Source organism: Pavona decussata, unplaced genomic scaffold (genome assembly GCF_977016875.1).
Source record: "Pavona decussata unplaced genomic scaffold, jaPavDecu1.1 SCAFFOLD_163, whole genome shotgun sequence".
Taxonomy (NCBI): domain Eukaryota; kingdom Metazoa; phylum Cnidaria; class Anthozoa; order Scleractinia; family Agariciidae; genus Pavona; species Pavona decussata.
Window position 1 is genome coordinate 509385 of NW_028145574.1, and position 16220 is coordinate 525604.

The following is a 16220-nucleotide window of genomic DNA, read 5'->3' on the forward strand; positions in this document are numbered from 1 at the left end:
AGAATCAACAATTTTGTGTACCTTAAACTTTGAAATATGGTCTGCAACTTTGCATCAAGTGCTTTGATAGTAGATTAAAATTGGCAGTGTAGCATTTTCAGGTGTGTACCACAGAATGAATTTCAAAATAACATGTTCACCAAAGGTACTCAATTGTAAAGTCTTGATCTTTGTAATAGGAACATAGCCTTCCTTCAGTAGGTGGGATCTGTGCATTCTTTTCGATGCACTTCCGCAAATTTTATGCGCTAATATATTTTTATCTGTAGTTATGCTGTAGTCGAAAAATGACACTCTAAAATAAACCCTGCAAAAGAACATCAACTCACTTGGAACCAGATAAAGACAGGTTTTGCCAGGTTTTTTTACAGTGTGAATGGGGAATAAAACTCAGTTATTCTAGAATATAATGGTGTCAAAAAGGGAAAACCGTTAAATGTAAATAAACCGCAAATGATGTACAAAACAGTGATATTTCTCGATGTTTGATCTGCCAACTAATTTGTGACACATGCCAAATTAAAATCGGTGTCCATGCTGTTTGGATTTGCACAGTAAATCTATTTTGCTTGTTTTTTTTTTTTTTCCAATAATTTGTAAAGCTTGCTATTTTTTTTTACATTACCAAGATTTTGCACATTTTGTCTGTAAAAAAAAAAAAGAAAAAAAATTCAATTGTTGTTTTTATTACCAGTGTGGCTACAAATTAGTAAGTAGCCTGAGTAGCAGACGTCATTTCACAATGCCACCACTGGTCTCCCAGCAACAGCACTTTCAGGGGGAGATCAGTGGTGACACTGCAAAACAACATCTATTTACTCAGGCTACAAAGTAAGCAAAACCCTTTTAATTATTGTTTTCAATCAAGAAAATAGAAAATAGGCTTAGGCTCCTTTAATGTTCTTCATTTTTTAAATTGAAATCTTGATTAGAAAGAAAGGCAAACAAAAAGAACTAGAAACAACTGGTTGATATAATATTGTCACTTTTAGTTCCAATGAGGCGTCGTTTTAAAAATTAATGTCAAAACTGCTATAATTCAAGACTGCCCAGATTCAGGAAGTTCTGCTTGGTCAGCATACGTGCTAAGTATTGTTGTAATACAAAATTATTGTTTAAAGAAATACTGAAGATTCATGATTCATCATAAGAGGGCTTCATAAATCCTGGCTGAGGTTGTGAAAATTGCCTTCCCCTGAATGCATAGTGACCTTGGCAGCTGCTCTTTGGTTCTTCACACAATGGTCCAAAAGACAGTTGCTGAAAAGAGTATGACTGGAAGACGTTGGATTTTTACTCCAAGGGAAATAAAGACAACTGAAAACAATAAATTTGTGTGTCCATAAATGTTATTTTGCATGAGGGTGGCATTTAGCCAATAAATCTCTTTCCAGTTGATTCTTACAATGTGGAAGCTGGGGGGGGGGGGGGGAGGGGGGCTAACAATATTATTGAGGCAGATTCACCATGCCACAAGCTTAGTGAAAAGAAAAATCTGAAAGGGCATTGAACCCATGACCTTCCACTCACTATCCAGGCACCCCAGAGACTTGTGATAAGCTAGGTACATTTACTAGCCAAGGTTCAGATTTTACATCAAATTTATTGACTTGCTAACGTTTTATTACCAGCAAAAGTTAAGGAGGTTCAACAAGAGATCGGTCATTTGGGCATTTGGATAAGAGAGCCACAAAAACTAGTGACCAGGGGTAGGGAGTCTACAGATGGGATGTCAGAGCAACCTTGTTCCCAGGGTCACCCCAGACATGAAGAGGAGAGATCCTGGGAATAGGTTGGTGTCAGAGTGGGATGCAGTAGAATGCCACCTAGACAGAGCATAGACTGTTCACAGTCTCATATATTTACATGGGAGCACCGTCTGGGAGAAAGTCAAACACTATGAACTCCACTCTCCCTTCCTGTAGCAGTTGCCTCATTTGGACTTTAAAAATCCTGCTTCTAGTGGGAAATTTGGACTATAGATGGCTGAAGTTAGGAAATTGTGAGACAAATACAAATCCTATTTTTCTCGTAATCATGTTTTTGTTGTTGTTTTTTGGCGGGGGAGGATAAAAATATTTTTCAAAGCCAAACTTAAAAGGTGTGGGGGAAGGCATAAAAAACATCCACTTATATCAATCTGGTGCATATTTAATTGAAAACAACATGAAACAAGGTAGCACAACTATTTACTGTGGAATTGATTTTTCGTGGGGGTGGAGGCATGATATGTAGTATCTACCCATAGCTTATAGGTTTTGGGTATCGGGTTTTGGGGGTCAGAGAAAAAAGAAGTGAGATTCAGGGGTCCCCTCAAAAAATATTCCTTCAAAATGAAAAATCCCCATAGCAACCCACATGCAAACACACAACTTCTCAGGGCTGGTTTTGATAGATTTGTCCACTAACAATCACCATTGAAAAAAGGTCACATCTGTGATTGCATTCACTATAAGAACATACATGGGATTACAATGATTACTATGCACTTTTAAGCAATCTTAGCACCACGCTCTCCAAATTAATTTGAAGTGACTCATGATAAGTCAGCAACACTGAACCCAAAAAACACAGCTGAAACATTAGCTTAAAATGGATTCTTCCTTTAATAAAATACACCAAAATATTTTCATGAGTTTTCTCAAGCAACACAAAATTAATCACTGAACCCATAAGAAATAGGGAATGCTGTTGTTTTGCTGAGGAGTTACATGTAGCTGCTGTCCATATTATATCAGGGTGTCTGAAATAAGCAAGGTGTCCACAGGGCAAGAGTTGACTGTACATAAACAAAGTCACAACATGCTCCCAGGCCCTGCCACATAATAATTATTATAATCTATAAGTGAAAAGGAATGCCGTGTAGAAGTAACTGCTGAAAAACAACTACCTGGCTTCCCATGTCATTAACGTTTTGTATTTATCAAAAGATCAAATTGCTTTGATCAATTTATAAAGATTGTGAGTGCTTGAGATGTTTTCTTCAAAAATTGATGGAGCTCATTATGTGATCAGAGCTGACAACACTTTGATAGACTGTTATAAAAAAATAACACTTGATCCTTTTCATTTCTTGATAACAGCCGAGACATGCTTACTGTCCGGTTCCACTCCCTTAGCTTGTTACAACTTAACTTAGGAAAAAAATTTTTTCCCAACCTTCTGCTATTCAGTAACTTTGAAACAAAATCTAAAGATGAGATGGGCGTCTCATGTTTTCCCCGTGATATTGACACAATACCCCAAAAGTTGTTTGTTCCAATCTTAATTCCTAATTCAATAATAACGTATATAATTTTATTTTTTCAAACAACAGGAATTGCCAGTAACCATAGCTGTTGTCACAATTTATCAAAGTATAGAGCTGTAATTAGATGATGGTTGTTTGTGTGAATCCCAGCTGCCCTGAAATGTTATTTGCCGCCAGTTTGTGCCTGTCCTTGAAGCTGACTCATTAGCTTTTCATCCTGCATAGACATTGCTGTCAGTTTTTTACCAATCCTGTCATGAATCTCTAAATACTTTGCAACACACCGATCCAAACATACTGACTCTCCTTTTGTTAGATCACCCTCTTTGTACTTAGGAGATATACATTTCTTCTGGCATGCCACTGTTAATCTGAAAACAAACATTTTGCACAAGTGATTGTAAGACCTTGTAAGTCTTCTCTCTTTATCATTTCTGCAACCTCTGAAAGTTTTCTGTGGTAGCTTATCCCAACAGTAATTTCACCTCCAATAACTTGCAAATGCATTGACAAGTCTGGGGACAGTTGCAATAGTTAAACTGTGCTGAACTGGGGGAGGGGGACAGATGGAATTTAACCTGTTCTGATCACTGTACCCTTTTATTTCCATCCCAAGAGCCTTTACTTTGTCTTGTCAGCCCTCCCTTCATCAAAATCAAAGTATGCCCACTCCCTAGCACTTTCTTCACCATACTGCTTCAGTTTCTGTTAAGAAATGGCAGCTCCATGCAAAAAGGCTCTCACAAAAATCAAGTGTCTTCCAATGATTATTTGCTGGTAATTACTGAGTTGAACAATGAACAAAGTAAATATGTAATTTTCACCGTGATTGTCATGGTCAAACGCTTGTGAGATGTGTCCATTGCACTTGATGTTATATTGGGTTAGGGAAATGTTCTATCACTGGGTATTTAGACTGGCAATTTTTGTGACAAATAGAAGAGGGGGTGGGGGGAGGATGTGGTGGCAGGGTTGTCAATAGATCCATAGTTAGTAGAGGAGACTGGTTATGAAAGTCGGCAAAAATCAAAAGCAAAAACAACGGTGCTGCAATTAAGGTTGAAAGCTCCCTGACAGTGCACAACCTTTTGTTTTTTGGTCGCACATTCAGACTGAATAAATTAAAGGTATGTTTCTATTGGTCAGTTTTTTCAACTTAATTGGAGTGCTATTGAGCGTTGTCACCTTGATGCACCTTCAAGGGCAAAAAAGGCCAACAAAAACCTAAAAGAAGGAAGAATGTGGGGCTTCATAACCATTGCCCTTTATTAACTATGATAGATCTTAGTACCTATTTACTAAAATATTTTCATCAACGAACATGCGTTTCGTCCAATTTTTCTTGTTTGTTTTCAGGTGTTTGCCCAAATATCTAAGCTTAAGGCTTTCTTGAGTACCTGCATTTCTGGCTAAACTACATGATACAGTGCGACTTATGGAAGAATTTCCGCGCAGCCCCACACAATCATGTATACATTTTGCCACTCAAACTCTATTCACGCTTTGGCGTTTGTGGAGGTTCAGTATGGCAGTTATGCATGTATAATTAACGTATGGGGCTGTATGGAAATCTTACTACCGACACTACCATTTCTCAAACTCTCACTCACCGGTTATATAAATCTGTCATCATTTCAATTTCCAGTTCTGCAACCATCTGAGCCTTTACTTGGTCCATGTTTGAAGTGGCCGTTATCTGTCACTGTTTCTACCGACACAAACTTTTAGCTTTACTCTCATTTGTCACACGTGTTTCATCAAGATGACTTGGCCGCCATTTTGAAAACCGGTTTTGACCTCAAACGCGTGAGATCTGGGAACAACATCGGTGAAGACTCGAGGGGTCAGTACTTGATGTAAAACCACTTATAATGTCCTGAACTATTTTCTTCAAGTGCCCATAATTACGTAATTTTTCTTACTTTCTCATCTGAATCTACACATCTATCAAAGAGGTTTCTCGAAAAAGAAAATGCGATTTGCCCAAAACGCGATTTCAAAATGAAATAAGAAAAGTTTGCTGCCATTTTGCACAACTTGACTTAATTAAGCCCCATTCACACAAACTGAAACAAAACATGAAAATTGGTAACAGAAAGCTGAACTATTGGCTTTGACATAGGATTCAAGTAAACTTTAACTTATGCTTTCATTTGCACTAAATCTGTAGCCGACAAAAATTGGAAAACAGCTTTTATGAAGGAAACAGTTTTAAACTGTGTTTAACACAGGTTAGTAAACGTGTTTAAGCCTTGGTGTGGATGTGACATTAGTCTTCTCTTGGTTCTTCTCAGAGCTGTGACCTAGATTAAGGAACACGTGACTTCAATTTCGTCTTATATTTAGCTGTTCAATTGCTCACTTTCTGTGTCAGACAAGCTCTCTTCAACCGATGACAATACCGATATAACACGAAGACGGACAGCAAGATACCAACGCTCACTATTTTCCTTTCACTTCGTTTGCAACACTCCAGCGCTGGTTCCTGAAATCTACGTCATATGATGTTCATCGGCCTTTCTAGTTAGCGGCATGGATAGAGCGCAAAGTAGCCGTTTTACGTAAACCACTGAAGTAAGCTAAATTTCTGTCTTTGTTTCGCTCGTTTCGCTCTAAATGTTGAGATTCAGTGAGACGCATTCGCAACAAAGGTTCCCGAGTCTACGTCACAGACAAATCACATGGGCTTTTGATGAACCCGCCGGCCTTCTTATCAGCGGAACAGTTCGACCGCGAAAAAATAGGATTTTCGAAGACTTTAAAAAATCATAAAAAATAATCACGTTTCGTCGGAATCAAAAAAATTCTTATGGGAACGTCATTGCTTGATTTGTATATTCAGAAGAGAGAATTAAAAGAATTCGTTATGGGCACTTTAAGTCGTTCTTTTTCATAATATTATAACTTACCCTTGATTAGTTTTGTTTACTTCACTTGCTTTGTTTACTTTAATTACTGAAGCAGCTAGGCTAAGCAAGTAGGCCAAGTAGGTAAAGTACACCAGGCACTGAAGTTACGTATACTAGTTTACTAAATGTATACTGGCTTCTAAATGGAGTTCCTGACATAGCATAATAATAATAATAATAATAATAATAATAATAATAATAATAATAATAATTATAGTAATAATAATAATAATAATAATAATAATAATAATAATAACAATAATTGATAATAATGATAATAATTTAAAACAGATCTCTTTATTAAAATATTCCAAGGAACTTTGATATTTACAAGTTAAAAGTAGAAAAAAGAATAGTAAAAAAACCTATTTACTATTCAATTGTGATTAAAAAAAAGAGTATCTCGAAGCACAACAGAGCCATTTTCAAGTACAATATTTTAAAAAATAATAATAATTATAAATTTAAAAAAAGAATAAAAATCATTCATGTGACCAATCATACACTAAAATGAGAAAAATTCAGAAACCCCCTATTAATCAAGTATCTATAGCAGTCTAGGACAGTCCTGCTTGGCCCTTCTTTATTTCTAGATCCCTGTCCGTGATTACGCATGGACACAATCTGACATCAACCAATTCACAAAAGTACATAGTGACAGTGTTCACTTCTGGAAGATACGGGGATAGTCAGTTTCCCTCTGTTTTTATAGTAAAACATGGTCTCTCCTGACCAGTGGGTAGAGTTGGATATAGACGACACCAGGATGCATAATTAGGGATGGAGACCGTAACGAGATGCCATTTTGACTTGTGGGCTTGTCCCCATGCCGGTTGTACCAAAAAAAATTTATTTTTAGAAAAAATTGCGCCATGCGCGCGTGCGCGCATGTAAATAGCCAGGATCACGCGTGGAGAAATTGAAATTTTTTTCTAACCTTTCAAAATGGCGTCCAAATTTTAAAATCCTGCCAGGGAATATATGCTCGGTGCCCACATTTAAGGAATTAGACTCTCACAACGAAAAGGTAACAATTGAAAGAAGACAGGAAAAGTTGAAATAAGCGGCATATTGATCACCTGACTCTCGCAGCAAAGTCAAAAAGGCGCCAAAACGGTGGCGCTGCGTGCGTTGCTATAGTTGAATGAATGAAAAAAGCTTACACTTTACGAATATGTACACAGACACGTAAGTACTTAACTTTAGTGAATTTTTTCTCAGCTCCTTTCCGTGTCACTTTTGCCAGTATGATATGGTTCAAATAGTACCCGAAAAATGTCTAAAGTTCAGTTTGTTGTTGGAGAAAGTCTAAACAGTTGTGGAAAGTTATGATGCTGCAAAGTTGTTACGCAGTTTTTAGCATCCTCCATATTGAGCTCTGTCAGCTTTCACTGTTTTCATGGCTCCTGACGACACTAAGTCGTGAACTGCTAGCCCTGAATGAAGCTTTCAAATTCAAGCTTCAGTCTGATTTAACCACTGATTTCGCATGCTACACGGTAGCAACACATACGAATGGAATTTAAAAGAAAACGAGAAACTAAATGTATATCTGCAGGATCCATGGTCATTTCAATTAATAACTTTGGAGCAAGGATGGTAACAAGACTCACTTTAAAAAACAAGAAGATTTTAAGTCAACAAGTTAAATAAACAAGCTAATTTATCTTTTGCGTGCCGGCTTGCTCAGTTGGGACAGCATGCTTAGGCTTAACTCACGCTTTTTTCATGCCGCGTTCCCACACGATTTTTCTTATGCTTGTGGCTTGTGCTTATACTTGTGCTTATCTCACAAGTGGGAACCAGACTTCTGTGTGTTGGTCCGGCCGGGGTTTGAACTCGACACCTCCCGCACAGTAGTCCGATGCTGTCCCAACTGAGCTAACATAACAGTAGCTTTGAAGTGTTTCTAAATAAAGAAATATTGGAAACATGTTCCAGGGCTTCATTTTCGTTAAATACGAACCAATATACGAGCGTCACATTCAGCGAGGAAATCTGAGGATTTTAATTCTTGTACTCAACTTTTTTTTGAAAGTTCTACAATGGTCAAACTGAGAAAAAGGAAATGCAATAATTAGTGCGAACGTCCGTTACTGAAGTAACAAGTCCTCGATGGAAATCTTACTTACAATTCTGTATCCTTTCCGCAGACTGAGTTTATGAACTTCTTCTTTACTTCTTGCTTGGTTTAGCAGTCTGCATGTTTTTTTTCGTAAACTGCGTGGGTTTCGCCCTTTAAATATCTTTTTTGTCTCTAGAGATTAATTAACACTCTTAAACGGGATTTCCGTTGGGTTGAGTGCTCTGTGGTGAGCCTCATACAAGTCCAAAACAGTTAAATTCTTCCAGCAACTTGGCTTGGCGGTTCGTGAGCCGTGGACTTCAGTTTCAGTAATTTGGCAACGCTGTGGATTCGTCGGCGTGTAGGAGTCTTCTCGTCTCAGAAAGAAGCTTAAAGAAAATACAGAAGCCGAAAAAGCTGATTGCAGTCGACTACCAAACTGGTAATTCTACCAGCCTTAAGGTAAAATAATTCCTTATACTGCGCTAATACAGCCGTTCAGTTACATTCAAGTTCAAGTTCAAGTTCAATTCAAGTTCAAGTTCAAGTTCAAGATTTGAAGTTAAAGAATTCAGTTATCGCAAAGGAACAGTGACTCTCTGAGGACAAGAGTATTTTACCTTGGACTTTGTTTCTGTAATCTAAGAAATATTAGAACATTCAAGCAAGATTAACTGACATTGTAATTGTTTGATAAGAAACCCGCGGAACACTGAACATGGGAAGTGAGAAATCAAAGAACGAAGTTTTTCCACTAGTAACTTTAATTTACATAATTATACATTTTAACAAGTACGCAGTTAAAAATGCCTCCTAAAGTTGAGACTATTGCAACGCTTATTGCAACGAGAGACACTACAATAGCTGCATTAGATGAGCTATTCGAAGAATTTGACGTATCATTCCAAGGCGAATCCGAATTAATTGCGCTGGAGAACGTGCGTGCAGAAATCGAGGCTAAATTCAGAAGTGTTAAAAAGCAGCAAGTGACAAGAGCGGACAATTGAAGCCGGACTGTCGTCAGGTGACGAAATGAGTGCAAACAAACAAATTGGAGACAAAGTCAAGTCTGATTATTTAGAGTGAACCGAAAAATTCGTAGTTTATCAAAAGAATGTAACGCCGATAAGACTGAACCGTTCTCTGATCACGAAAAGCTAGAGGCTATGACAACTGCAGTCACAACGATGGCCGATGTCTTGGGATCTCAAAAGAATGCAAATCACGGTCTCGAGAAATTATCCGTACCGAAATGGGATGGTAGTAGAAAGTCCTACACAACCTGGAAGAATGAGTTTAACTATTGGATAAAAAAGTACAAACAGGACAAACACGAACAACTGCAAAGACTCCGAAATGCGCTACCAAAAAATTCGTTTTGGACAGATCAAGTCAGACCCAGCACAACTATCGAACAGGCATGGAAAATTCTTGACACCGAATTCGGAGATCAAAGAAAATTAATGGATGAGCTGTTGAAAGAAATTACAAATCTCAAACCAGTAAAGAGCGATTCAACCATGATCACTTTCTCAGTACGCTGCCACAATTCTTGGATTTGTGAGCAATATGGAGCAAAACGGTTGCGCGGTCACTTATTCCTCAGAAGCGCCCTTCGTCATGGACGTCATGTCTCAGCTGTTATCAAAATTAGACGCAAAAGATAATGTAGAACTTTCAAAGAAAAGTTGAGTACAAGAATTAAAATCCTCAGATTTCCGTTATGCTCTGTGGTACGGTAAGTAAGTAAGTCACGGTATTTATTTAATGTCAAATACACAGGGGGTGGCTCCCAGTCCCCCGAGCCACAGACTCATGAGGTGAACCTCATACAAGTCCAAAACAGATGGCAAACTTGCTATTCAAATGCAACACACAAAGTATGTAAAAAATAGCTTCAGCTACTCAAGAGCTGTTCTTTGGAATAGCTTAACAATCAAGCTGGGCAGGCTAACTCTCTAACCGCTTTCCGGGCTGGCTTGGAGCGTTCTTCTCATCAAGTGAAATGTAGAAATTTATACACACGGCAGTCATGTAAAGCAGGCATTTTAGTTCTAATGCAGTTCGTGATTTATTATAGTAGAGTAATTAGCGTAATGTATTCTAGTATCTGTAGTTTCAGTTTATAATATTTCTACAGTCGAACCTCCCGTAAGCGACCACCCATAATGTCAAGGATATGTGGTCGCTTACGGGAGGTGGTCGCTTACCAGAGGTCAGACCACAGGGGGTCTAAATTTCGGGTAATTTGCATATGGTAATTGCAGAGACCTAACCCTTTGGCCAGTGCTTATCGAAACCTAACTTTTCTTTAGACTGTCTGATTTAGGAGCAAACAGTAAAAAACATTTTGGCAATGTTACATTTCAAGCGTAAAACATCTGCAACTTTCGCGTTTGTTTGTTTGTTACATAATCCAGTTGCCGTTCTTTATCACCACAATTTTTCTGTTGAGTAATACAAGGTTGAGAAAGTCATCACCGGTCATACATGTACATGCATGCTATTTACAAGATAAGAGAGTTTCTTTCCTATAAGGGATTCAACCTGATTAAAGTGTACACTATGGTGCATGTGTATGTTATCATTTGTTTCAATGGTAAGCTATTTCGGGAGACCGTTACGGTAGCTCCGGCTGTGAGATTTTAATACGGCGTCCGCTGTAATGATGTGGGCCAATCCACATGTTGCAATTTCCGCCCATGAGAGATACAGCAGATTATGTGTCAAGTGGTCGCCTACGGGAGAATAAAAACAATTGAAAATTCTAAACAATCATCTCTAAAAGTGGTCGCTTACGAGAGGTGGTCGCTTACAAGAGGTGGTCGCCTACCAGAGATTCAATCTTTAGTGATTTGACTTGAAAACTTTTGGTATTTTGGAAAAGTGGTCGCTAATGAGAGGTGGCCGCTTACGAGAGGTGGTCGCAAAGGGAGGTTCGACTGTAGTATTCTTAAACTTTGTTTAAGTTGAGAAATTGGATCTTATTTGTGAATAAAAGGGTTCCAGTTAGACTCAACCCCGTCCACTTGATTAAAAGGTTCTTCAAGCACAACCATCCTCTTACACAGCTATTATCATTTTTGTTCTCGTACTTTCTATAATATCGTTCAGACTGCATTTATTCTTGATTGTCTATTTGATCAATCTTAAACCAATTTGGACGGCAGCAGTCTTGCTATTATTATTTTTATACAGCTTTATTGCGTATAACTATCAATTATATATTTACTAAAAGAGAGGTATTGTTTCTACTGTGAAAGAGACAGACCCCCCCCCCCCCCCACCTTCCCCCCGCCCATAAAACCTTGTTGAGTACCGCCACTCCACCCCCTCCCCACGGGGCCAATCAAACACAAGGTGAACATTTTTGTTAGACACCTTTCAGGTCACACGTCAGTCCCGCATGGCGACCACGAGAATCCTTGTAGTGTAGTTTGATGGAGTACAGTGGAGCCCAGATATAAACATGTACCAAGAGCCTGGTAGAAATACATTAATTTATCTGGGCGTATCATTATAAACAAATCCCCGATCACAAACATATTTGAAAAAAAAAAATCATAATTATCGTTAAAGCGGGGTATGGGTAATAATTTTTTTTTTCATGTACAATTAATCAGTCCGAAGTACAAGACGTTAATCTCCATGTGTGCATCGTTTATTTAAGCTTATTATAACTGAAATTGATCATATGCATACTAAAATTTTTATTCTTAAAGTCAAAAAAGGAAAACGTTTTGTTACACTCTTTTTTTATATATAACAACCTTTTTGTAAGAACGTTGAGGCTTAGATTAACTAAAATGTAAAAATATTAGCAACGCTGAGAGTCAGTTAAGAACTTTTTTAATACGACCAAATGTTTTAAAATAAACGCTATAAAGACGGATAAAATAATTCAGGTAAAAGTTCAATCTACATTGTCTAATTAACCCAAATAATAGGTGTCTTGTAGCACATACTTGTGACAATGAAAATAGACAGTACGCATATAACCAGTGTCCGTAAAGCGCGTCTGACGATGTATGAGGGTTTGTCACTCGGGACACGGAAAAGTGTCCGTTGTCCGTATTAACCGGTGTCTGTATTAAACAGGTTAATTTCTCTAGAAAAACGAAACTGTCCGTATTAAGCGCGTATCCGTAGAGCGTGGTTCCACTTTATTACTTTCATTGTAAAATTCACAAAGTAACGACCCTTGCTCCTTTCGAAATAGGCCATTTTACAGATGTGTGCTTAGTGACTTGGCCTTGGATTGGAAGCGAGGCCTGGGCGTGACCTTGTTTCACTGCATTGAAGGCTGGGGTTTCAAGAAACGCTTTAGCAGTGCGTGCACTCGTGAGAATCTCGTTATCTTTACATCTAAAAATTTGAACTGAAAACTACGATATGACACAGTGGTTTGTGGTTTGGATGCTATTTTTTAACAACAAAGACTGGTTATTTTTCTCCAGCTTAAATTAAAAGCTCTAGTATGTCCCGTTCTAAATAAGAAAAAGTAATGTTACACTGATGTTAGAGAGAAACATCGATAGATATTGTCAGACTCGCAAATCATTTCTAATTTTGCAGGCATCAGCACTAGCTTTCTAGCTTTCTGATGAAGTTATCCATAGTTTGGGAAAAAATAAGGCAGCAACTCATCGAGTACTTTTCCTACGGTATCCTTAAGTACCAAGCCATATTAAAAATATCACTTTCAGGGAAAAACTAGAGGTAAAATATTTGAAATGCTAGTCACGTTTTCGAGCAACGCCAAACGAAGCTTTCTCACGTCGGGCCCCGGAGCAAAACGTCTCGATATTTCACGCCCGACATGCGCAATACGTCATTTGGGTTTTTTACGCCGGTGCCGATCTAGTTGGCAGTCAACTTGAAATCTCTTTGGCACGTGGTGTGGCCAAGATGGACGGACGTGTGTTTGAGTGCTCCGCGGAACATTTTCCATCTTTCGTAAAATTCTGATGTTTAATTGTTCCTTTTGCTTTTATTATTTGTTTCGCTCACTTGTTATGTGTTTTAAGTTAGTTTATCCTATTCGCTGTATAATAGTGTCTTCACTGTTATTTAGTCCATCTATATACAGATAAACTTTGTACTTGTAATATGTCCTCAGATCTCCCCGCCTCGATTAGTTCATAAGCTATTTGCGAGGGAAAAGTAATATAATTAGTTATATTTCTAATTTTCAATAAAATGTTGTTTTTTGTTATCAATGTAAGACGAGTAGTCGAAAACTTTGACCAGTGTCATAACTTTGAAATTGATGTGCTCAAGCAGAACCTTCCAAACGCGGTGGATGATTATCACGAGCCGAAAGATAACCTTATATCCGAGATTTATGCTAGGACCAAAGGTTTCAGTACTGTTTTGGCTATAAAAACGTAAGCTGTACCTACTTCAAAAAAATTATTCGCAAACAGCAACGACAGACGTTTTCACTGCAACTTTGTGGAAGGATGTCTGCAACAGTCGAGGTACATGTGCATTGTTAATCTAAACGTCTTTTAAAAAAAGTCTTTTTTTTCTTTTTATTTAAGTTGTTACTTTCATAATTTGTTTCTCTTGACGTTGGATTCATTCAGCTTCAAAGCGATCTACTTTTCGTTTGCACAGTTTGTGACCAATGAAGATAACTCACTCCAAACGGTGGAAGAACATCCGAAGACTTTGACTGTGAAGACTACTGATGACAAAGGTGAGCAAAATTGACAGTATCACTCTTTGCCTGTAAGCCTTCTTGATCATTACAAAATATTTTAAACTGTTACAGTCAACTCTCTCTAAGCGGACACCTCTCTAAGGCGGACACCTCTTTAAGGCGGACAGTAAATTTAGTCCCTGCCGAATTTCACTTGTTTCTCTGTAACTGAACTCTCTCTAAGGTGGACATCTCTCTAAGGCGGACAGCAGACACTTTTTTCCAACATGTTGGTTCAAAAAACCTAATAAAGCGGACACCGGAGGTTTTTGAAATTTTATAACAGGTCCAAAATTTCGAAAAATTAGCGCAATCTGATATTAGTGGTTTTAATAAAATATACCAGACCTTACAATATGTCTTAATACAACATTAAAGTCACTTTTCCCATCATTTATACAACAACCTGAACAACTCATTTGCGCTGCCGTTTACTGGAATCAGTTGAGTCACTTGTATTCTTCCTTGGCTTTTTTTTTTTTTTTCGCGTCTTCATTTAGATCAACCGTAGTTATAATCTTCTCGTTTTCTTTACCTATGCACTTTGCTATCCAGCGCCTACAAGATGCAAGACTTTCAACGCAACAACAGTGCAGCATTTCAAAGTCTTTTTCGTAGTGAATGGGGGTTATGAACCCCGACTCCACGTACTGTCAAATAACAAGCGACACAAACGAGTTTTGTTAAGGTTGATTCACAAATGTTCAAAGTGTGTATGAACTGTGCAGGCTTCCGTTAGGAATATATAAATGAGGCACAGCCAGCCCGTCATGACTACATTGTACACTGTAATTAAAGTAATAAAGCACTGGTTTCAGTTTTGATGTTCGGGTATTAGTTTACATGAACTCTCTCTAAGGCGGACACCTCTCTAAGGCGGACAGTAAATCTGGTGCCGAGGGTGTCCGCCTTAGAGAGAGTTGACTGGATCGGCTACAAGCGCTTTTATTTGTTAAACTTCGTAGTTACTAAAACAAGGGATGACCTAAAATGATCTAAAATGACCAAAAATGACCTAAAATGATTTAATTTTTATTTTGTTATGTTTTTTAACAAAGACTAGTGAGCAGCACAACGGAAGACTTCTTGTAGTTGTATACTTTTCGTTTATTTACGACGCGTTTCGTCGACTTCTTCAGGGAAATTCCCGATAATTACCGTATCACAACCGCGGTTTTGATTGATGCAAAGTGTCTGATTTTTCCCCAGCAATCTCCTGACATACGCGCAGATAATGGATTCTTATTGGACCGTTTTGTTGAACACAATAACAACAATAGAGGACAAAAATATCCCTCACTTCCAGAAGAGAACAGATTTTGATTCAGGTTTAATGAATTTATTAATTACAATTTGTGACCACGATGAAGAAGTAACAAACAAACAAAGATATCCGACCAAGAACTTGACGCGGTCTGCCCTCAGAGCATCTTGCGTAAAATATGTTGTGTCTGCTATCACATGATGACTGACCTGTCTATTCATCGTGGGCATCGACGCCGAACGTATGATCTTTTAACATTCCTATGTCTCTCTAAACTTGACAGGCACCAAACCTCAATAATCATAGAACTTAATACTTCTTAAGGCGACCTTTTTCTATGAAAAGTGCAGGCGTTTATCATCCAATCAAAGACCCCTTTAAGGCAATAATACTCAATCTGCATCGTGTTTGTCTCGTCAGGTCAAAAGTCAGTATCAACCAAATCGCTAGATGAATTGCCTGTTGCCTTTTCGATGGCGGAAAAGATAGAAGTGCCGAGCAACACAGTACCAGGATGTCTCTCAGCCTATACCGTGACTGAAAATAGTCAGCCCGATGAGTTGTCAGTTTGAATGGCCGAAAATTATCTTTGTCTTCGAAGAATTGATTTTCAGTTTTAACATACCGAATTTCAAGGAATTTATCGTAGCCTTAATGTTAATGAGTGTATAACAAGTGTTTAAGAATTTATAGCGAAACCTGTTTGTCATTGTCTCGGTAGCCGGGAAATCATCGCTAAAAGTTTACAACATATCAAATTTATCCACTGATCAGTAACCAATTAAAAAAAACTGTGTTTTAGTTGTTGTTGTTGTTTTGTTTTTGGCATACCCCATCCATGCAAGTTCAAATTCTGACTGAATCACATTTTCGCTAATTTGCTTAGTTCTGTTGATTTCTGTTCCCAACTGAATTGACTGTTATATGTTATATTTCTTCCTCAGAAATCGCTAGTGAATCGCCATGCAAAAGGGAATAGAATGGTTATCCTAAGGAAATAACCAATCAGTTGCTTACAACCCCCTCCC

The 16220-nt window shown here is 38.0% G+C and overlaps 1 protein-coding gene and 1 long non-coding RNA gene across 2 annotated transcripts; one reads left to right on the forward strand and one right to left on the reverse strand.

The window, feature by feature from the left end:
- Positions 1-2582: 2582 nt before the first annotated feature.
- On the reverse strand, positions 2583-5063 carry LOC146464489 (mitochondrial import inner membrane translocase subunit Tim10-like). Its single transcript, XM_085129765.1, has 2 exons — positions 4861-5063; positions 2583-3621 (listed from the first exon to the last, which is right to left on the reverse strand). Exons 1-2 carry the CDS (start codon positions 4926-4928, stop codon positions 3414-3416), a joined length of 276 nt encoding a protein of 91 aa, XP_084985891.1. The 5' UTR covers positions 4929-5063; the 3' UTR covers positions 2583-3413.
- Positions 5064-13549: 8486 nt separating this feature from the next.
- LOC146464490 (uncharacterized) lies at positions 13550-15993 on the forward strand. The gene is made up of 3 exons (XR_014868480.1): positions 13550-13704; positions 13844-13925; positions 15613-15993. It is a non-coding gene; the product is annotated as an uncharacterized LOC146464490 (long non-coding RNA).
- The last annotated feature ends 227 nt before the right edge of the window (positions 15994-16220 follow it).

Coding starts and splice junctions, on each gene's coding strand:
- LOC146464489 (XM_085129765.1), bottom strand. CDS start 4,928: ATGGACCAAGTAAAGGCTCAGATGGTTGCAGAACTGGAAATTGAAATG. Junction 3,622..4,860: donor ATGACAGATTTATATAACCG/GTGAGTGAGAGT, acceptor GTTTGTTTTCAG/ATTAACAGTGGCATGCCAGA.